The following is a 23019-nucleotide window of genomic DNA, read 5'->3' on the forward strand; positions in this document are numbered from 1 at the left end:
GAGGAGCTGCCCCTCATCCCCAGAGCACCTGCTGCAAATGCACAGATGCAGCCATCAGGCTGAGGCGCCAACTGGGCTCAGCATCCTCCTGCAGCATCAGTGCTGTGTGGGGAACTCAACTTTAAAGAGGGTTTTTGTTTAGAGGGAAACAGCAGTTTTCTGGGAAAGTTTTTACCTCAGTCAAATTTTCACCTAAAATACCCTACGAGGCTGACGGGCATTCATTGATCTAATACTGTTGGAGACAAATGGGGTAAGCTTGGCTATGAGTTATTTGAGGAGATTGCATGGTTGCTTTTCATTACTAGTCTCACTTCTCAAGCAGTCAATCTGAATGTGAAATCCTTAAAATGTATTTCTCTGTTGTTACAAATGCACAGTGTGTGGTTCCCTGCATTCACCATATGCAAAAGCACAGCAGCTCTGCTGCCCCTGTCACTCTGGATGCAGCACTCCTGCATTAGCTTTCCCCAGCCCACTTCCTTATGATGCGGTCTCATTTTTAATCAACATTTAGAGCAAATCTTGATTGAAACAGGAGTATCCCAATTTTTAAAATGCATTCTAAAACTTTAAAAGCCGTGCATTAATACTTACTCTGTTATTGCGTTGCTGTTTCCTTTCTTTTTCTACTCTGGTTATTTTACTTGAACTATTTCCTGGGTGAAGATTCTTGTTATTTTAGTATGAGAGAGGGTCTGTGAAAATGTGTGGTATTTGTGTGCACGTTCTGAGGAGGACAGAAGAGAGTAACAGATCCCCTGGAGTTGGAGTTACAGGCAGCTGTGAACCTCCTGATGTAGCTGCTAGGAAGGGAATTAAGGCCATCTAGAAGGACAGGAACCCTTACCTGCTGAGCCATCCCTCAAGCCCCAGTAAAGGATTTTTGACCTGCATCTTTTCCACTGGAAAATCTACTATTGTTTGAAGACAGTTCAATCTTCTCCTCCATCAGGATCTTCTCTGACTGGACTGAGCAGTATCCACACCCTTTCCTTCATCGTCTTGTCTGGACACACAGGCATCTTCAATAGGCTTCAGTTTTCTGTTCTTGAGTGCTGAGCCTAGAATGTAGATTAGAAGCATGTGTGTTATAAAAGACACCCGAGCATTCCCCATACAGCAGGCAGTTAGGCACTCAGCAAATACACAGAACTTCTCCCTCATCCTAGTTTAACTTTTTCAGTTTTGAAGTTCTCGTATTCACTCATGGGTTATAATTTTAAATGAAAACTTCAGAAATAAGTAGTTCATTTGTTTTAAATCACCTGTTCTTCCTGGCAGTATCCAAAATCCTGACATAAAGCATCTTTTCCAGCATCTCCCTGCTGTCCATGCCACCATCCTGTGTCATCTGTGTCATCAGAATGACTCTTCAGGTATCATAGTACTGTGTTTTTGCTGCAATTTAGATATGCAAAAGAGCAGACACGTGCTACCCTCAAGTGGAAAGGTTAAAGCTTTTCATAGGTGTGGATATATGTGATAGAGAAAATGTAATGTGTGTGTGTGTGTGTGTGTGTGTGTGTGTGTGTGTGTGTGTGTGTGTGTGATGAGGTGACAGGCTGCATTCCCACCCCACTCCCGGCCGCCTGGTTACCTTATACCCCGAAATAACAACACACAAACTGTATTCATTTAAACACTGCCTGGCCCATTAGTTTCAGCCTCTTATTAGCTAATTTTCACATCTTGCTTTAACCCATATTTAGTAATGTGTGAAGTATCACAAGGTGGTGGCTTACCGGGAAAGATCCAGCATGTATGACCTGGCGGCTGGCTCCATGACATCTGTCTCAGAGAGGAGAGGCATGGCATCTGCCTTCTTCCTCCCAGGAATCTGTTCTTTCTTCCCAGCCTACCTATGTTCTGACCTATCAGGCTAAGCAGTTTCTTTATTAATTAACCAATGAAACAGCAGATAGACAGACACACTCCTGCATCACGTGTGTTTCATCAGTGTTTGTGATTGAGACTGAAGGGTATCATTGAATCTGCCCTCCTCAGAGTTAGACGTAGTGTATGCCGGATAGATGTCTGTCTGAAAGGAGAAAAGGAAAAAGAGAAGATACCAAAATGTAAAAAGAAAAAGCAACAAAATCACCTAGGATACTGAAGTATAACCTGTTTGGTTAGGTTCTACCATCTCCTCTTCCCCCTCCTCTTCTTTCTTCTCTTCCTCCTCCTTCTTGAGACAGTTTCAGGTATCAAGACCTTGTTGCATAGCTAAAACGTCTTTCAATTTCTGATCTTCCTGTCTTTACCTTCCTAGTGCTAGAATTACATGTGTGTGCACCATGTCCAATTTACACATGCTGGCAGCCAATCCAGTATCTTGGAGGTGCACTCTACTGACTGAACTACTTCCTCAGTCTCTCTGGAGACTTTGTGGAGCATGGACCATTGCCTACTGTAGGACTGTGATTGGTCCTGTAATGATGTCACATACACAACACAATCCTCTTTACTCTGTAACTTCCTCATGGTCTTTTAACTCCTATTATTACAGTACAGGGGCTCTCTACTTTAGCAGATGCTCTTCCATTTATTCTCCACTTCCACTCGATGCCTTGTAGATATCAACATATAAAGTCAAACTGATTTTAATATTTGTATTTCATCTATAAAATTAAAATATGACAAAGATACTGAACATTTGTTCAAACTCAAAATGAGAGTAGTTAAAATGCCACATTCTTTTTTTTAAGAGTATTAAATAATGTATTTAAATCTTATCACTGGGTACTTGGAGATAACATCAGAACACACATTTTTCATAAACTTCCTTACTCTCTGCAGACTCTAACCCTCATCCTGATGTTGAACACAAGCAGCATGTTGTCATTCGAATTCTTTTTATTTTTATCTTATTTTTTAAACAATCTTTTTTATTTTACATACCAATTCCATTTTCCTCTCCCTCCCCTCCTCCCACTCCCCTGCCTTACACACACACACACACACACACACACACACACACAGAGCATCCAGCAACCACTCCTCAGAGAGGGTGAGACCTCCCATGGGGAGTCAACAAAGTCTGTCACATCACTTGAGGCAGGACCAAGGCCCTGTCCCCTGCTCCCCACATCTAGGCTGAGCAAGGTGTCCCTCCATAAATGGAGGAAATGGGCTCCAGAAAGCCAGTTCATGCACTAGGGATAGATACTGGTTTCACTGTCAGTGGCCCCACAAACCGCCCAAGCCACACAGCTGTCACCCACATTCAGAGGGCCTAGTTTGGTCCTATGCAGGTCCCCAGTTGTCAATACAGAGTCAGTGAGCTCCCACTAGCTCGGGTCAGCTATTTCTGTGGGTTTCCCTATCATGGTCTTGACCCCTTTGCTCATATTATTGCTCCTCTCTATATCTAACTGGACTCCAAGACCTTGGTCCAGAGTTTAGCTGTGAATCTCTGCATCTGCTTCCATCAGTTACTGGATGAAGGTTCTGTGATGACAATTAAGGTAGTCATCAATCTGATTACAGGGGAAGGGCAGTCAAGGTACCCTCTCTATTATTTCTTATATTCTTAGCTGGGATCATCATTGTAGATTCTGATGAATTTCCCTAGTGCCAGGTTTCTCACTAACCCCGTAATGGCTCCATCAATCAAGATATCTCTTTCCTTGCTTTTCCTCTCTGTCCTTACCCCAACTCGACCTTCCAGATCCCTCATGTTCTCCCCACTTCCCAATCCCCTTCCACCCTCCCCCACCTTCCATGCTTCCAGTTTACTCCAGAGATCTTGTCTATTTCCCCTTCCCAGGGGGATCCCCGTATGTCTCTCTTAGGGTCCTTCTTGTTTCCAGGCTTCTCTGGGGTTACTGACTATAAAATGCTGCTTCTTGAAGGTGTGTGTCCTGCCCATGCTTCAGAATGGTTTTTGCCCTCTCTCAGCCAAAGCCTTTTCAGAGTAGATCATTGTACTAACTTCTAATTTCTTTTTCACAGGTATATTATTAGATTTACTAAACTTGGTCTTTTTTATAAGAATACAATGAAATTTCCATGACTATAACATATATACAGAGGGCCTAGGTCAGACCCACGCATGTTCCCTGGGTGTTGGTTCAGTCTCTCTTAGCCTCTATGAGCCCAAGTTAGTTGATACTGTGGGTTTTCTTGTGGTGTCCGTGAACCCTCTGGCTCCTATATTCCTTCCTTCAGGTCCTCCATGGGATTCCTTGAGCTCCACCTAATGTTTGGCTGTGGGTCTCTGCCTCTTGTTCCATCAGTTGCTGGGTGAAGCCTCTCTGATGACCACTGGACTAGGCACCAATCTATGAGTACAGCAGAATATCATTAGGAATCATTTTGTTGACTTTTTTCCCCAATTGTGTTTGCTTCTATTCTAGATCTCTGGGCTATGTAACTTCTGGGTCGTGGCCCTCAAGATCCTGTCAGAAGTGGACTCCCTTTCATGGTAGGTGTCTCAAGCTGGACCAGTCATTCTTTGGCCCCTCCCACAATTTCTTTGTGACTTTTACCCATGCACATCTTGAAGGGAGGACAAATTGTAGGTCTAAGGTTTTGTAGACGGGTTGATGCCCAAGTCCCTCCACTCAAAGTCTTGCCTGGTTACAGAAGATGGCCAGTTAAGGCACGGTTTGCCCCATTGCTAGGAGTCTTATCTAGGGTCACCCTATTAGATTCTTGGGAGTTTCTATTGTACTAGGTTTCTAGCTCATCCCAGAGATGCCCCTGATTCCAGTTCTCTCCCAGTGCTCTCTCCCTCCATCCTCCCTCTCCCTGATTTCTCCTGTTCCTAACTTCCATCCAGAGGCCTCTCCTTGTCCACCAGCAATGGCCTATTCTATTTCATCGTAACAGTGGGATTCATGCATCCCCCCTTGAGCCCTCCTTGTTACTGATCTTCTCAGAGTCTGTGGATTGTAGTATGGTTAATCTTTATTTAATCACTATCTTAGTTAGGGTTTCTATTACCATGAACAGACACTATGACCACAACAACTCTTATAAAGAAAATATTTCATTGGGGTGGCTCACTTACAATTTCAGAGGTTCAGTCCATTATCATCAGGTCAGGGAGCATGTCAGTGTGCAGGTAGACATAGTGCTGTCTACATCTTAATCAGAAGGCAACAGAATGTGGCTTGAGCATACATGAGACCTCAAAGCCTGCCTCCACAATAGCACTTTCCCTAACAAGACCACAACTACTCCAATAAGGCCACACCTCCTAATAGTGTCACTCCCTATGAGATTATGATGGTCAATTACATTCAAACTACCACAATGACTAATATCTAATTATAAATGAGCACATACCATGTTTGTCTGGGTCTGGGCTACCTCACTCAGGATATTCTTTTCTAGTTCCATCCATTTGCCAGCAAATTTCATTTGTTCCACAAGAGATATTCATGAGCAAATTCATTTTTAAAAGTAAACTTACAATATGCACATGGTGATTCAAACCTGGATTCCAGAATATGGGAGGCTGAAACAGGGGGATTGCTGTGAATCTGAAGCCAGTCTGGACTACAAAATAAAACCTCATCCCCCCAAAAAAGAAATAAATAGATAGATAGATAGATAGATAGATAGATAGATAGATAGATAGATAAAAGAAAATAAAGTTATAAAAAATTATACTTTTTCACACCTGAAATATAATAATAAATTTTGAATTAATGTAGTTTTGTTATAAAATAGTTCAGGCAATACCAAAATTAATAAAAATGAATAGCCTGGACCCATCACTTGATCTAAGAAATGAGAGTTCCCTGGGTACTTGTCTTAGTTAGGGTTACTATTGCTAAGAAGAAACACTATAACCACGGCAACTCTTATAAGGAAAACTTTTAATTGAGGTGTCTCACTTACAGTTCCAGGGGTTCGGTCCATTATCATGATGGGGAGCATGGCAGTGTGCAGGCAGACATGGTGATGGACCTGCATCTTGCAGGTAAGAGGAAGTCAGCTGACACAGTGATGGTATTCTGAGCATAGGAAACCACAAGGCCTACCCCCACAGTGACATACTTCCTCCAACAAGGCCATATCTATTCCAAAAAAGTCACATTTCCTACTAGTGCCACTACCTGTGATATTATGGAGACCAATTACATTGGAACTGCTACAGTATTCCTCCCTATTATACTCCGCCTTCACAGGAAAATGCTACCGAGTTTTGTATTATTCTCATGTATTTTTTACTTTTATAATCTGTTTATTTAAAATATCATATTTTGCTTGTTTTTAATATTTAAGTGGAATTATAGTGTAAATATTCTGCAACTTCCTTTTCTATTTAATATTATAGCTGTGAGGAGATATCAAGGTATGTGGAATTCTGGCTATGCCTACTTAACGGATTTTACTGAAGACAGATAGAGCAGATAATCTTCACTGTTAACCTGACTAGATTTGAAATCACCTAGGAGACACATGTTTAGGTGTGTCTGTCAGGGCATTTTCTGAGAAGTTTAGCTGAAAGGGGAGGACTCGCCCTGACTGTGGACTACACTATCCCATAGACTGGAGTCCCAGAGTGAAACAAAGGAAAACATAAACTGAGCCCCGGCCTTCAACTCTCAGCTTCCCAAATAGACAAATCCATTTTCAGCCACCACACCTTCCAGGCCTTGAAGGATTGTAGCCTCAAACTGGGAGCCAAAACAACCACTTCTTCTCTTCAGCTGCTTGTGTAGGGTACTTGGCCACAGCAATGAGAAAGGTGTCTTATATATACACACCAATCAAGATGATCAGACATCACCTGGAGGGTGGTAAAGGATGAAAAGCCAACTGAATATGGATAACTAGATTATCAAAATGGCAAACTAGATTATCAAAATTGTTGCTAAATGAAATTAGCAGGGAGATTTGATAAACTGGGATTTTGTAAGGAAATACACAGATGAACATAAAGGAGACTCAAAAGCCTGACTGAAGTTTGATCAAGCAATGTATCTTTAGTAGATGCTCAGGCCCAGCAATACTTTAAAAAACAAAAAAGAAAGAAATCTATCTTTTTTCATTTTACATACCAATCCCAGTTCCCACTCCCTCCCCTCCTCCCATTCTCTCCATCTGCCCCCCCTCACCCCCCCCCCCCGCCATCTACTCCTCAGAGAGGGTAAGGCACATTGTTTCGAGGAAGGACCAAGGCCCTCCCTGCTACATTTAGACTGAGCAAGGCATCCATCCAAAGAGAATGGGTTCCAAAAAGGCAGTACAAGCAGCAGAGACGAACTCTGGTGCCACTGCCAGTGGCCCCTCAGTCTGTCCCAGCCATGCAACTGTCACCAGCATTCAGAGGGACTAGTTTGGACCTATACTTGTTCATTCCCCATCTGTCTGGAGTTGATGACCTCCCATTAGCTTAGGCAGACTGTTTTGGTGGGTGTCCCCATCATGGTCTTGACCTCTTTTGCTCATATTCTCACTCCTCCCACTCTAACTGGGCTTTGGGAGCTCAGCCCAGTCCAGCAATACTTTTGTCTCTTAAGATTCCCTTTAGTTTTTTGTTGGTTGTTTGTTTGGTTGGTTGTTTGGTTGGTTGGTTGGTTGGTTGGTTGGTTGGTTGGGTTTTTTTGTTCTTTGGTTTTGGGGGAGCTTTTGGCAGGGTTGGCTTTTTGAGACAGCCTGTCCTGGAGCTCACTCTGTAGACCAGGTTGACCTCGAACTCACAGAGATCCACCTATCTCTGCTTCTTTGCGTGCTAGGATTAAAGGCATTCACAATACCACCCAGCAAGTTTTTGTTGTTGTTGTTGTTGTTGGTGGTGGTGGTGGTGGTGGTGGTGGTGGTGGTGGTATTTGAAACGGGGTTTATTCCCTTTAGTTTTCTAAAGAAGTTGGCAATGCTGTTGAAGTGGTGAGGTGTTGATGTTTTATCTGACTTATTTAGCAACTCTGCACTCGTAGGCTTTCTTAGCACATATCACACACAACACAGTTTGTCTTGTCATGTGTTATTCAATGATCATTCAGCTTTCAATGTGTAGGTGGAGAAAAAAAAAACCTCAAAATCAGAAAACCTATTAGGAAAGTGTTCCGGGAATTTAGACAGAATAACTGGAATGACGGTTATAGTTAGCAGAGACAGAAATAAGTCTGAGAGATTTTTAGTAAGTAAAATCAACTACATTTCAGGCAACCAGAGATCTAGAGGCGCTGGAGTGATGATTCAGTGGTTAAGAACACTTGATAGTCTTCCAGAGGACCTGGGCTGGAGAGCCAGCTTCCATACAGGACCTCACAACCGTTTGTACTCCAGTTCTGGGGAATCCCATAACTTTTTTTGGCCTGGAAGGGCATCAGGCACCCACGTGGTACCGGAACAAACAAGCAGGCAAAACTGCCAAACACATACTTTTCTTCTTAAAATGAGAGATCTAGAGTGGTTTGTAATGGAAGTCAGGAACTCGAAGAAGAAATCTGAATTGCATACATTTGGGGGTTCTATGGAGAATTAGTAACTAAATTCACAACACAGATGGTAACGGACAGGGGCTATGTGTTGTGGGTAGCCAGGATGACGGCGGACAGGAACGAGAGACCCGAGATGGCTCCGTGGGCAGACTGCTTCACAGGCATCAGGAGGACCTGAATTCTGATCGCCAACCACCTTTATGAAAGACTGGATATATAAAAGTCAGTTGTTACCAGCGCCATTAATCTCAGGGGACACAGCAGGAGCCAGTCTAGGCAATTGTGAGCTCCAGGGTGATAGAGGACTATTTCCTCACATGCACTCTCTAGCACACACAAACGCAAAGACGGAAACTAGCGGGCGAAGAGAGGGTTCTAGGGTACAACTAGCAACATTATCTATAGTTTAAGAATTTAAAGGAAGCGAAGCAATCAACAGACGCCAAAATTCGTTCTTAAAAGGTCCTTGAAGACAGTGTGGTTTCTACTGAGTCCCAAAATGCAGTATTTCCAAAAGGAAGAGGGGCACACGCAGTGATTCTGGCTGGGCGACCAACCAAAATGATCTAAAACTGGGCATTAGATTTGGTGAAACATGGGCAATATGTGTGAACTGGGAAGCAGAGGGTAGGATGCACGCTGGTGAGACCCTGAGTTGCGGGGCAAGGACAGAGCACGCACATCGACTGTGCACCTTCGAGTGCTGCCAGAAGAGGCGGATCAGTGAGAAACGAGCAAGGAAGACGAGTAAGAATCCCACGGTGCCGCCGCCCCCAAACTGAAGAAGCACCCAGCACTCTGCGGGATGGATATGTGTCGGTTTCTTTAGGAGCGGGTATTTCTGCTGCGCGTCGTCCTCCCCTGTCTTTTGCGTCATCAACCTCTCTTCCCACGGAAATTTACGGTCTTTAGATATTGCTATAACTCCTTCCGGGTCGGGGGAAGTGGGGTGGCGCACACCTAGTCCTGCGATTCACGTGAGGTGAGGCGCGTAGTCGCGTCCGGTTTTAAATCTCGCGCAGGCGTGTTGGTTCCCCGTCGCTATGCGGGTGCTCGTGGGTGAGGGAGGGCTGGGAGAGTCGCGGGTGGGCTTAGGCTGAGGCCCAGAGCTGGGAGACCAGCCCCCACCGGGCGCGGTCTTCTAAGCAAGCAACCTAGCCTTGGCTTCCCAGCCCCAAAAGCCGAATCCCTGAAACCCCGCGTCCTGTGTCACCTCTGCATTGCGGGGGGGGGGGGGGGGGGGGGGGGGGGGGGAGAATGGAGTGGAGGAGAGGCCTGGTGTCCGAGAGGACGGCACCAAAAAGGGCAGCCCGGCCTGCCTCCTCGCGGAGTATAAACAGTTTGTGCTCTCCCATCAGGTGGCGGGACGGGATTCATCGGGACAGCCCTAACCCAGCTGCTTAAAGCCAGGGGCCACAAAGTTACTTTGGTCTCCCGCCAGCCTGGGCCGGGTCGAATCACGTGGGTACGTCCAGCCTCAGCAAGGTGGGTGGGAGGGCAGTGTGCACGCCCGCCGGGAACTGTACCAGCAGGTCCTGTGCTTTCTCCAACAGAGTGAGCTCATTAGGTCGGGGCTGCCCCTCTGCGATGTCGTCATCAACCTGGCTGGAGAGAACATCCTCAACCCTCTGCGAAGGTCAGCTGGGCCATAAAGCAGTGTTACTCGCACAGGGGCAGAGGTCGACTCCGTGAGTGTATGGCAGACATACACGGTGCAGTGTCTCTTAGCGTTGGAGCCGGTTCTGTATCGGTGTCTAAGAAAGCCCATTGTTGTGGCTAAAGAGATGAGTAGTGAGGATATGGGTTGGATGTGTGTCGGTACTTCTGACCTTTTCACCTTCTCTGCAGATGGAACGAGGCCTTCCAAAAAGAGGTTCTTACCAGCCGCCTGGATACCACCCACTTGCTAGCTAACGCCATCACCAAAGCCACACACCCACCGCAGGCTTGGATACTAGTCACAGGTGTAGGTATGTCCCAAAATCACCAACCTCTTACATTAACAAGAACAGAGAAAGCAGCTCAGGCCCTTGGGGATAGTTAGACCCCACTGCAGCACCTTAGAGGAGTATCCTTTCCAGTGTAGCTTCTAGACCCTCCAGCCACGGGACCTCTAGATTTTCACTACGTGGTATTCATGGGTGTGAACTGAGTGGGGAGTGTACTTGGCTAGAGACTCAAAGCTAGGAGCCCTTAGTGGAAGCCCTCAGAGAAAGGGATGGTACCAGTCCTAGTGCTGAGGAAGTTGACCTACTGCCAAATACCTTGCTTTTTGGTCCACAGTTCTTTATAAACAAGTCCCCTATTAGTGTGTCACCCTTGAGACAAAATAATTGCGAACAATTAAAATGAAATACTCTACTAAGTATTTTATACATTTAATCCTTGCAAAACCTTATGAGGTAGGTACAGTTACTCCCATATTGAAGATGCAAATTGTTCATACGGAGAGTAACTTGCCAGAAAGTCACAGATGTCAGGAATGGCGGAGCTCAAGCAGCCTGGCACCCAGGTTTCTGTTCCTAACCACTACAAGCTAGCAGCCTCTGGGTATAGCTCTGTAGCCAAAGGCTAGACTGGCAGGCAGGAATACAGGAAGCAGATCAAGGGGAAAACAGTCATGGTTCTTTCTTCTCCTGTGGCAATCCAACGGATCAGAGAGAATGAGGCTAGGGAGCCTTTAATGCAGAAGGCCCAGCAGGACAGGGCCAGCCAGAGCAATGAGTGCTTTCCCATGACAGCTTACTACCAGCCAAGCCTGACTGAGGAGTATGATGAAGACAGTCCAGGAGGAGATTTTGACTTTTTCTCCAACTTGGTAACCAAATGGGAAGCAGCAGCCAGGCTGCCTGGAGAGTCTACACGCCAGGTCGTGGTACGTTCAGGTGAGGACCAAGGGCCTGGGAACCTGGCAAAGTGGAAGATTTCTGGGCCGAGGTGGGCTGAGGTTACAGTGAGAGAACACCGTCAGTCTAGCTAACCTACAGAGGAAAGTCCCAAGAACATCCACAACCCTCAACTCTGTCCTGTCCAAACCCACATGGGAAGAAACTGAGGAAGGGAAAAGAGAAATTAGAGTAATACAGATTTTCAAGGCTAAGCAACCTTCCTGAACCACCCCTCTTGCCTGCTTTAGGGGTTGTGCTGGGCCGTGGGGGTGGTGCCATCGGCCACATGCTTCTGCCCTTCCGCCTGGGCCTAGGAGGCCCCATTGGTTCAGGTCACCAGTTCTTCCCCTGGATACACATCAGTGATCTGGCAGGAATTCTGACTCATGCCCTTGAAGGGGACCACGTCCAAGGAGTCCTGAACGGAGTGGCTCCAGCATCTACCACAACCAATGCCGAGTTTGCCCAAGCCTTGGGTGCTGCCCTGGGCCGCCCAGCCTTCATACCTGTCCCCAGCACAGTGGTACAAGCAGTCTTCGGACGAGAGCGTGCCACCATGCTGCTGGAAGGCCAGAAAGTGGTCCCACGGCGGACACTGGCCACTGGCTACCAGTATTCCTTCCCAGAGTTAGGGGCTGCCTTGAAAGATGTCGTAGCCTAAGTAGAGAAGGACCCCCAAGGCAGGAGCTGAGGCCTGTTGTTCCTCAACTAAGAATTGGCTCAGGTGATGCCTGTATTTGAGATGAGAAAGCCATCTGGGTCTTAGAACCTCTCCCCCTCACTTTCTTCCCGTGTTGTGTTCCCCGGATCTGAGAACCTCCAGTCAAGGTTGTAATCTCATCCTAACCTCAACTTCTTCAACTTCTTGTCGTTTCTGTGTTCGCACTGTTGCCACAGTTCTCCTGTATACTGTGTAAAGAAAGTTCAACAGTTACGGCAATAAATTCTATCTCTAGCTTCAGCTGTCTCTTTGGCTTAGATTCTCTTGAATTCATCTTAAGGACTATTACCTAAATGGCTCTTCTTCCTAAATGAGGTTCTGAATGTTGTAATACTCTGTCTCTCTCCTCACCCTTCCCTTTCTTGGTCTCTTCCCAAATGAGCTGGTGAGACATGAGGTATGACAGAGATTAAAGACAGTACACATAAGGACCTATTTCCAGTGAGTTCTGGTGCTGCCCTAGCCACCTGTTCAGAGGATGCCAGCAAAAATGGGGGGGGGGGGCTGTAGGTTGGCCTCAGTGTTTCACCCAAATGGCAGGGAATTCCTCTAGCAAACACATGCAGATCCCACCTCATACTGCAGCAACACGAAGCCAGTGTCCCTGTTCAAGCTAGGATCTGTGTCTCATCTGCTTGGGAACACTTCAGCCTCCTTCCAGGGCCCTCAGCATAAAAAGGAAACTAATTCTGGCCTTCTGTACACCCACCATCACGGCAAGCGAAAAGAGCAAGAAACCAATCACAAACTTAAAAAGCACTTCTACCAGCAACCAATTCAGACCATTCTCCTTGTTTCCTGGGCACTGAAAGGAGTTGTGTCATTTCCCTGATCAACTTCCTCCAATCAGCTGTCCCAGCCTGAGTCAATCTAGTGTGGAGATGAAAATGGCCCAACAAAACAGACAGACATGGACCTAGGGACCCTCTCCTTGATCACTGAGCTCCACCCACAGTCACCTCTGTGTGTCACTAGTAAGTCAGCCAGAAAAGAAGCTCATTCAGGGACTTGCTACAACTCCCAAACAGAACTGAATCCAGGGAACCTACCTTACCTCTTTATCTGAGAAGTTGACTAGCTCTGAGTTATTCCCAGGGAAGGTAAAAATAACAGAAGCTTGTTACGCTACACTAGAGGGGGGGGAGAAACTACTGGACAACTATACATCCAGGTCAGGAATGTGCCTCCTTGCAGAGAGTAAATTCCCTGGCACAAAAATCAAGCAGATACCAAACAATGACTTGTGGGAATTAGGATGTAAACACTTGGCCATGATAGGTCAGTGGAGGTCATCTGTGACTAACCAGGTGTCTTTCAACGCTGATGTTTCAGCTTCCACTCCTAGACAATAGTTTCTTAACTATACACAGGAAGCAGTACTGTATCTTACCAAATGCAACCCACGTCTTCCATAAAGGAAATAATAGATAGATCCCACTAACATTGTCACTGCAAAGCATAGCTTCATGAATTTGGTGAACACATTCAACACCAGAGAGAGGATTTAACTGGGGCCTTTCTGACACATTTGTGAATCTGTAAACACATTTGAATGCAACTGACCAGCTGCCTCTTCTAGGGACCCTGAGAGTTTTTAGGTAATGCAGCAATCAGCCCTAACAACTCTTTTGTTAATGTGTGTTTGGAAGGTTGCTGGGAAAGGGGGCAGCCATTACAGGCGTGTTCTACTGGAAACCCCGAGTTAAAACTGAGGCTGTGGACTGTGGACATCTCTGAACATGAAGTTTTGGTTAGAGAGCCTATGCAGACACAGGCAGACACACCTGAGACACGATCCAAGATCACTTCCTCACAGGAGCCTTCCTCTGTGTACCCAGGTTTCCTCTCAAAGGTTATTTTTTATGCCTGTTGTACAGACATAAGTAAAAGTCAAGCGACTCAGCCAAGGTCGCAGGCAGGCACAACCCAAACTGGAAGCCTCTGGGTCTCTGCTGTCCTACTGCAACAGCCCGCATAGCACTGTGGCCCTGCAGAACCCAGACAGCTCAGCCTACACTAGCCATTCAGAAGAGCAGCCTGAGGATGCTTTCTTCCTCAGCTTAGCCTTTTACTGCCCCCAGCTTACCCTAGCCTCCAACTCAGCTTAACTTGGCCAACAGTCTCAGCCTTCAGGAGGAGCCTCTACAGCCTGCAGAAACCCTCTGCAAAGACCAGGATGAGTGGTTAAATCTGATCAAAGGCTCCTTAGAGCTGGCTGCGGTCCTGACTCGGGTCGAGTCACCTTACGGACCCCAGGCAAGGGTGTTCCCACACTCAAATCTCTTCTCTGGTGCTTCCTCCAGCCAAAGCACCATCTTAGAGGGAGTCTGGAGCACAGTCTGAGCAGCAGAGGACTGTAAGGAGGGGCTGGGCTGGGGTCGCTAAGTCTGATAGGGCAGCAGCTATGCAGGCAAGTAAGGCTCAAAAGTTGAGACTCAGCAGGGCCTCAGAAAGTTGATTAATATCCCGGCAGTATGGTTCCCGCTGCAGGATGAAGTCCACCTTGTGGTCCTGACCCCCAAACACCTCCAGCAGCTGACGCCGGAGCCGTTCTGTCTCCCTGGTCTTCCGAATGCCACCTCTTTCCTCTTCCTTCCCTTGCTTCGCCTGCTGCTGATTCCCATGGTCTTTGGGGCCTTTGGAGGGTTGCTGAGCCTTAGAAGAGTCCTGTTTCCTGGAGAAAAGCAGAATAAGAAGCGATAAGCGCTCTGTAGAAAAGTTGGGCCTCTGGGAGCCTCAGGCAAACTGACAATTCCCAGCTTTTGGAGATGAATTTATGAAGTTCCCTATGCTGGCCACTGAGCGGCAGTATCCCACTAGGAATGCAATGTCCTGTTTAATCACTTGCTTAATGAGCCAATAGAGGGTGTGGGGGTGCAATTGGCTATCATTACATGCAATCATCTCCCAAATCCTTCCATCAAACACACAGACCAAAAGAAAAAAGAAATACACATTTCTCTTCCTAGTACGAAGTCTGTGTCAGGATTCCCTGGGGGGACTTTAAAGGCCAGTCCCACAAACTCAAGACAACTGCAGTATAAAGCTGGCCCAAACTGTGACACTCCCATCCAAGTCTCCAGTCCTTCAGAGAGGAGCAGATCAACAGGCTGTGGGGAGAAGCAAGGGCATTACCTGACTGTCTTCTTCAGGAACTCATCCAGGGTGGGGCCATTTCGCCCCAGAGGGTCATCTGGGACCATGAAGAGGTTTCCCACAAAGGTGAAGGGCAGCAGGCTGGATGCAGAAAGAGGGAGTCACAGGAACGATCTCGCTGACATCACCCAGACCAAAACCACCCGGAGCTACTGGCTATCGTCCTCAGGCATCTTCAAGCCCTTGCCCAGGATTCTCACCCAGTGGCCAGAGAAGAGCTGCTTTAGAGAAAGGTCTGAGCCGCTGCCCTATTCTCACCGCTCTCTGATGACGGCCATCCACTTGTCTGACTCCTCTGCCAGGTCTCGGAACTGGTCATTGGAGACAATGATCCCATCAGTCTCTTCCGCCAGCTTCACCATGAACCTGTCTCGAGGAAACACAGAAACCATTCTGGGATTCCCCAAGGATTGGCCCCACGGTATGCTATCAATGCCTGTGACCGAATTCTGGTGATGGAGGTCAGTCTCCAAATTCATTTAAATGAAGGGTGAGGGAGGCTTCTTGGGAACTGAGGCCAGATCCTCATGCATCCTAGGCAAGTGCTTTACCCGAGATTATAGGTAGGCTGGTAGGTAGGTAGGTAGACAGACCGACCGAGGCAATGGGGGTCAGAGACAGGCAGGGCATGGTGGTGCACACCTTTAATCCCAGGACTCAGGAGGCAGAGACAGGCAAATCTCTTGAGTTCTAAGGCAGCCTGGTTTATATAGTTTCAGGACAGTCACATAGAGAGATCCTATCTCAAAAACAAACAAACAAATCTTACTAAATTAGTCTAGCCTTGAATTCTCTCTGTAGCCCCAGCAGGCTTTGAACTCTAAATCTTCCTGCCACAGTTCTGATTACAGTGTGTGCATCCTTATTCAGCTCCTCCCCTCACCATCACACGGGTGACTAACTAGACACAGGCACCACGGTCAGGAAACAGACAGTGATGAATCCAAGGTAGCGTCCCAGCGGCAGCCCACTCACCGGAGACTGTCTAAACAGTCCCGCCCACCAGTCGTTCACAAACCCGCATTCCTCCACACTGCCTTACTTCCCAGGGCCACAATCGCCTTAATAATTCAGACATTAAAACTGGGACTCCTGCGAGCCTTCCACCAGCTCACCTGCCTCACCTCACCATCCTCCATCCCTCAGTCTCACCTGTCCTTCCCCTACAGAGCTCTTCCACACCTGCCCCTCATCCCAACCCAGTCCAAGTGAGAGGCTTTGAGTAAGTCCACACGTCCAGGCTGGCACCTAAAGAACTTACTTTCTGGGAGCAGGCGGTAGAGCTCACTTGGTAGATAGAGTACTCATCTAGCTGCACGAGGCCCTGCATTCAACCTCCAGCACCACATAGACTGGGCATGGTAACACACACCAGTCATCTGTCATTCAGGAGGTGAAGTTCAAGGTCATCCTTGGTTACTCAGTGAGCCTTGAGACCAACCTGGCTACAAGAGACCTTACCTCAAAAAATAAAAAAATAAAAATTTCAAGTTTTTTGGTTCTTTATAATTTACTTATTTTTATTTTATGTGCATTGTTGTTCTGCCTGTGTGAGGCTGTCAGATCTTGGGAGTTACAGACAGTTATTAGCTGCCATCTGAATGGTGGGAATTGAACCCAGGTCCTCTGGAAGAGCAGTCAGCGTCCTTAACTGCTGAGCCATCTCTCCAACCCCTCAAGGTTTTTTTTTAAGATTTCTTTTTTTTTTTATGCATACAGATGCTTTGTCTGCATGTATACCTGCAGACCAGAAGAGGGCATCAGATTGTGAGCTGCGGTGTGGTTGCTGGGAATTAAACTTAAGACTTCTGCAAGAGTAACCAGTGCTCTTAACTGCTGAGCCATCTCTCCCACCCCAAAATTATAAAGCTTTTAAAAGACACCTGAGGCCTGCTTTAGTAATTTTTGTGTTTTGTTTTATTTGTAAGATATGAACTCACATAGCCCAGGCCTGCCTCCAATTTACTGAATAGCTGAAGCTAACCTCAAGCTTCATGCCTTTACCTCTACTTCCCAAGTATTGGCATTAAAGGCAACTGCCATCATGGCCAGGTCCCATTTTTAATAATTCTCCATCCACAGCGTGAGATTCACAAGGTGGTAGGCAGTGAACTAACTTTTGAAAGGTTGAAAACCAAAGAGATCAGTCCATCCCACATTCTTCTCAGTCAAAACTCCCAATCCTTCCTTCCTGGAAAATCCTAGTCACAACAGGGCTCCCTTCCCTGAGCTCCTACAGTGCCTGGTTTACGGGGTTCTTATCAATTTTCACATTGGGACCCTCTGAAGCCAAGGACCAGCTCTTGCCCAGAGTTCTTCCTCCAAGTCATGCACCTAGTCTGAAGTGAGCAGTCAGTATCTGAAAGGCATTGTGGTCCAGAGAAGACAGGGAATCGGGATTAGGAACGACAGGTGTGTGGGAAACAAGCTTAGGGGGTGCTATGCTACGTGAAGTCCACAAAGCGTGCTCTCTAGTCAAGGGCTTCCCAGCTCTCGGGTTAGGCTGCCTCTTGCTCTGCCACACTCATTCAGCAGGCCACGTTGGGGTCCACTGTGCTGATTTGTACCACAAAGAAGAGAAATTCCAAGTCTGCATCATGTAAGTTACTGTCTTAGATAAACCTAAATTCTAGGCCTTAAAACAAAATAACTGCACTTGGGAGGCAGAAGCAGGAGGATGGCCACAAGCTCAAAGCCAACCTGGCCTACAGAAGAAGTACCAGTTCCAGCCCAGGGCTACAAAGTGAGATCCTGTCCAAAAAGGAAACAGTAGCATCAGTAGAGTCCTCCTTGGTTTTTGTCAACTTGATACAATATACAGTTATCTGGGAAGGGGACTCCCAAGTGAGAAAATGGCTCCATTAGATTGCCTATAGGCAATGTGTGAGACATTTTCTTCATTGCAGATTGATAGAGGTCCAGGCCACTGGAGGCAGGGCCACCTCTAGGCAGGTGGCCCTGGGTGGTATTAGAAAGCGAGCAAGCCAGTAAGTCGTATTCCTGTGGTCTCAGCACCAATCCCTGCCTCCAGGGCCCTGTCCTGACTTCCAATCAGAAATGGACTATTACCTGAAAGTTTTACGACAAAATAAACCCTCTCCTCCAAGTATCTTTGGATCATGGTATTTATCACCGCAACAGAACCAAAGAAGAAAGTGAAGTACCTTTTGTAAAATACTATTTACTTTTAGAGAGTAAAAGTTAAATATCTGAAATGATAAAACACATAATCACTATGCTGGCTAGTTCTTAATTGTCAACTTAATCTAGAATGACCTGAGAAGAGTTCACAGTGGGAACTGTCTGGATCTGGTGGTTTGTAAGAACGTGGTTAATTAGAGTGGAAAGACCCAACCACTGTGAGCAGCACCATTCCCTAGGCAGGGGATTCTGGATCCTATGAGCAGCAGAAGCAAGCTGAACATTTATACATGTATACAGTCATTGCTCTCTGTTCCTGATTATGGATGTGATGTGACCAGCTCCCCTAAGATCCTGCTGCTGGGACTTCCCAGCTATAACGGACTGTAACCTGAAACAGGGAGCTAAAATAAACACTCCTTAAAGTTGCTTTTTTAAACTTTTCTAGACTCTATGGGCAACAGGCATGCACAAAGTACACATCCATACATACAGGCAAAACACTACTACACATAAGATTTTTTTATTTTACACAAAATAGAAAGATTTAAAATAGCTAATCAGCTTTAAAATGTGTATATTTCCACACCATGTGTGCAAAAGTGCAGCAGGAGTATACCCTACGTTTTCTGTCTAGCCTATATGGTAACCTCTGTCAAGGGAGTTGACCACTTAGCCCCTGTATCTACCTCTGTAAAGAGAGATAAATACAGGCATCACTTTTCTCCTTTCTTTCTTCTTTTTAGTTTATTGAGACAGGGTCTCACTTTGTAGTCCAGGCTAGCCTGGAACATACTTTGTAGCTCATGATGGCCTCAAATTCGTGGGGGATTATCCTACCTCGGTCTCTCAAGTGCTGGGATTACAGGCGTAACTATCACACCCAGCTTCATGCAACACTTAATTGGGCCCATGCAATGTTAAGAGGGTTGTCACTGGACTCTTGCTTAGCACCAGGAATGAGGCAAGCACATACCTTATCTTCTTTTGATATTCTCAAGGAGGGTGAATGAATGGAGAAGGACCCTGAGACAAAGAGGTTCATTCACTAAGAGGTGGGGCCGAGGCCATGGAGAAAGCAGATCAATAATGAAGCCTGGAGCCCTAATTCTGACTTCCTGTTCCATTCTGAGTCCAGTGGTCTCTCACTGAACCACGTTCTAGGCAGTCCTAGTATTCAAAGACTATGTTTCTGCATCTTATTTATTTTGAAGATTTTCCCAGAATGTTCAAGGAATTTCTCTACATGTTTGGAAATTCTGCCAGCCATTCATGTCATCAGCTTTCCCGGCTCTCCGTTACAGAGTATTTTCTAGACAGTAAAGCACTTTCTATAAATACAAGGTGAATGATGAGCATGCGAACACAGTTGTCCACAGTCCCTCTCGTGTCACCCGCAGAGCTGACTTACCTACCCCATCATATGTCCCACGGAAACTAACTCCACTACTGAGGCTGGAAGACAGAGAGGTCAGGAGCATCTCTCTCCTGCTCAAAGTCCCACTAGACTCCTTCAATAAAACTGGGGGCCAGGGGAGGAGCAAATACCTGTCATCATAGGAAGAAATCCTCTTGCCATCCATGACTCGTGAGGGTGTCAGGGAAAGCAGACTCAGGGAGTACAGCTTCTGCAGGAAGTGACTCTCTATAGAACAAGATACAACAGGGTTCTCCTCAAGGTAGACATGGCCTGACCCAGGACACAGATGGCCAGACCCAACTTACCTCTGACCTTGGAATCCTTACTGAAGCGCCACTGGGGCACAAAGACAGTTATGTCACGATGCCCACGATCCCAGAAGTACTGCACAGCAAGAGCAATGCCCCGGCTTGAGAAGTAGTGCTGCAGGCCATGCCTGCAATGGAGAGGGTCAACGCTCAGGACCCAGAGGAGGCTGCACGACCAGCCCCTCGGCAGATGTCTCCAAGACAGACAAAGATGCCTCTCATCCCCCTCCTCAGAACTCAACCCCACCAGCTACTTACACCATGGCCACGTTGCTGCCATCAATGACGATATGACGGAGGTCTGGCTGGCCGGGCACATTAGCAAGGCACAGGGTGAAAGGGTCCTGTAAGGCTTCCTGGAAACGCTGTGTGCCAGTCACCAAGTTGCCCCCTCGAGCGCCTCGTTTATACCCTCGACCTCGAGCCCCAGCCTGTTGCTTCTCTCCCCTGTCTCCCCGATCTCGGTCTCCACAGGGCCACGGGGGTTCCGGCGCAGGTGGAGGGCTAGGTACTCTGGGAGGTGACGTGCTCCCATTATGGAGCCGCTGGAGGAGAGAGGCTCCCCGAGTTTGAGCTGCCCTCTGAGAGGGCACATGGGCACCAGAAGGTTCACCCTGCATACTGAACCCTCCTCTTTGCTGAGGAATCTCCTCCTTCCCCAAGGCCTTTCCCTTCAACGGTGCCTCCGCTCCTCCACCTGCTGGTTGTGACTTGAAAGCCACTCCTCTCTCGGAGACCTCTTCCCCAGAGGGGTCCTTCCTCCCTGAATGCGTGTCCCTGACACCATCCTGTTTACTTCCCTGCTTCTCCATAGTAGGTCTTTCTCCTCTCGCTGCCCTTGAATCTCCCGACCCCACCACTCCAGTACCCTGGAACTCCCCACCGTGACTCAAGGGAGTCCTAACTCCCTGGAACTGAGCACTGGACAGGCCTCTACTCCCCTGCCGCTCATGAGAGGGCAGCACCTGTGGACCCTGCTCTCTGGATGCCTCCTGTACCAGAGTTAGGAGCTCCTCCTGGACAGCCAGGGGCAGCTGCAGCAGGTCCTCTGTGTAGGCATCCTCCCTAGTCTGCAGCAGAGCAGAGAAGTCTCTCAGCACTCCAGCACTGGCAGGGGCTCCGGGACAAGAGTGCAGCTGAAGATCCCAGATCAGCCGCTGCACTAACTCCTCCACCCGGCTCTGAGCCATCACAAATGCCTCTGTCAGGCCACTGATCATCAGAGAGCCAGGAACCAGGGGCACCAGGTGGGCAGATGTGCTCCAAGCCAGGCAGTCAAGGAAGAAGCCGTGGGCTCCCTGAAAGACGCAGTGCAGTCTGGGTGGGTAGCGGATTTCACTCTGCAGTTCTGGGCTGCAGAGCCCCTTCAGGTATTCCTAGATGGGAAGGTCAGAGAGGAACCTTCTAGAAGCCATCTCCTTCAGGTTCATTGTTCTCCCTGAGCTCCAAGCGCATGCATCATCCAAGTAGATACTGTTATTATTCCCATTGTAGACACAAGGAAATTTAAGACTAGATTGGAAGGCTGTCAAGTGGTGAAGCTGTATTAGAACTCCTCCTCGAGGCCAAAGAAAGAAATGTGGCCACCCCCCTGCCACACCCACTCACTCCCAGTGAATTCCTTGGCAAGGGCCACCTGTACAGCAGGATTACTCTACTATCCCCAAGAGCACAAAGTAATTTGTTTCCAAATGCCTGCAGTACCTGGGCCATCAGGGCAGAAGTGAAACCAAAATTCTAAATAAAAAATAACTGCTGAGTTCCTCAAAGCTCAGGACAGAAGCAGTCAGTAAGATAGCAGAGGCAGAAATCCTCCCCAGCCGCTCCTCCAAATCTGCCTAGGGGAGGGGCCGGGTCCTAAAAGGACCTGGGAGAGGAGTTCACCTTGGCTCTGCAGACGTTCTCCTTGGGGCCCTCAAGCTGCAGCCAGATATGAGGGTTATCTGGGCAGTCTTTGGAGAGGATGCTTATTCCCACGCTGAAGATACGCTCCAAGCGAGCCTGCTGCTCCCGAACCTTATCCTCTGCCACCGCAGACACCGCAAAGCGGTCGGGAGCCGGGGAAGCAAACCCCCAAGTAGACATGGCTTCTTCCTGGGGTCCTGGAAGAGCAGAGGCAAGCTCAAAGTCTCTGTCTCTCTTCAGCCCAAATCTCAACCACACGGCCTACACCCCACAATCAACAAGTCGCACCTAGTCACAGTACCGGTAAACAACCCCAGGAGGTAGCACGGCCACCTCGGAGGTGGAGAGGATAGAAAATTATCTATCCACAGGCCTCTCCCGGAGAGGAAGTCCTTCGTAAACAAGGCTATCGGGGATGGACGACTGGCCTCCGGACACAGATGACCACCCCCCTAAGAGGGGGAGTTCCGTGAAGGAGCCCCCAGCTCATTCTGAGAGTCGTATGAAGTGGGTGGGTGAGGAAAGATTCCCAAAACTCAGAGGTCTCGGCAAGCTTTGAATAGAAGAGGGCCTCTTCAGAGACAACTACTCGCCCGAGGCTGTAACTGTGTAGCCCAGGGAGGCCCTTGCCCAGTGTTCTTTCTCTAGCCACTCCTACCTCCCCCCTCTCTTCTGGGAGACGTCCACCGCCAAGCGTTCCACCCAGGACCCGGGGCCTGGCCCGCCCTCCCACAGACTGCCGTGGTGGCCGCCCCCCAGCCCGATCACCCTCCGGCCGCGGCCTCCAGCTCCCGTTCGCCAGGAAGGGGCGCGCCTACCGCCAAAGCCGCGAGTCCCGCTGTTCCTCTAGGGGCCCGGGATCCCCGCGCTTCTCCCGCACCCCAGAGGGCTGGGGACCCGAATCTGGGAGGGCCTCCTCGGCTTCCCACCCAACCTACACTCCTGTCGTCAACAACGCGTTCTGGTTTTGGATTCACTTCCCGGCCTGGGGCGGAGTCACACCGGCTCCTCCCCCGCCGGGGCTGCGCTGCCATCTCCTCCCGCTCCCGCTCCCGCCCTCCAGGGCTCCGCCTTCTGC

The 23019-nt window shown here is 48.0% G+C and overlaps 2 protein-coding genes across 7 annotated transcripts; one reads left to right on the forward strand and one right to left on the reverse strand.

Annotated features, from left to right (window-relative positions):
• Positions 1 to 9192: 9192 nt before the first annotated feature.
• Sdr39u1 (short chain dehydrogenase/reductase family 39U member 1) lies at positions 9193 to 12251 on the forward strand. 2 transcript variants are annotated; one of them, XM_038309912.1, is made up of 6 exons: positions 9193 to 9217; positions 9761 to 9867; positions 9956 to 10038; positions 10251 to 10372; positions 11144 to 11287; positions 11539 to 12251. In XM_038309912.1, the coding sequence occupies exons 1-6, from the start codon at positions 9208 to 9210 to the stop codon at positions 11949 to 11951; spliced, it is 879 nt and encodes a 292-aa protein (XP_038165840.1). In that variant the 5' UTR covers positions 9193 to 9207; the 3' UTR covers positions 11952 to 12251. The 2 variants fall into 2 exon arrangements, with proteins under 2 accessions (XP_038165840.1, XP_038165839.1); XM_038309911.1 differs by lacking the exon at positions 9193 to 9217 and adding an exon at positions 9403 to 9461.
• Khnyn (KH and NYN domain containing) lies at positions 10765 to 22940 on the reverse strand. 5 transcript variants are annotated; one of them, XR_005282961.1, is made up of 9 exons: positions 22760 to 22938; positions 21921 to 22138; positions 20295 to 21412; positions 20034 to 20164; positions 19857 to 19953; positions 15426 to 15533; positions 15147 to 15248; positions 13796 to 14685; positions 10765 to 12199 (listed from the first exon to the last, which is right to left on the reverse strand). XR_005282961.1 is itself a non-coding variant. In XM_038309909.1 (8 exons), exons 2-8 carry the CDS (start codon positions 22119 to 22121, stop codon positions 14433 to 14435), a joined length of 2010 nt encoding a protein of 669 aa, XP_038165837.1. In that variant the 5' UTR covers positions 22122 to 22138; positions 22760 to 22938; the 3' UTR covers positions 10765 to 14432. The 5 variants fall into 5 exon arrangements, 2 of the variants coding, with proteins under 2 accessions (XP_038165837.1, XP_038165838.1); XR_005282960.1 differs by having other exon boundaries at positions 12301 to 14685; XM_038309909.1 differs by having other exon boundaries at positions 10765 to 14685.
• Positions 22941 to 23019: the final 79 nt, after the last annotated feature.

The sequence above is a fragment of the Arvicola amphibius genome, chromosome 13, assembly GCF_903992535.2.
Source record: "Arvicola amphibius chromosome 13, mArvAmp1.2, whole genome shotgun sequence".
NCBI classification, from domain to species: domain Eukaryota; kingdom Metazoa; phylum Chordata; class Mammalia; order Rodentia; family Cricetidae; genus Arvicola; species Arvicola amphibius.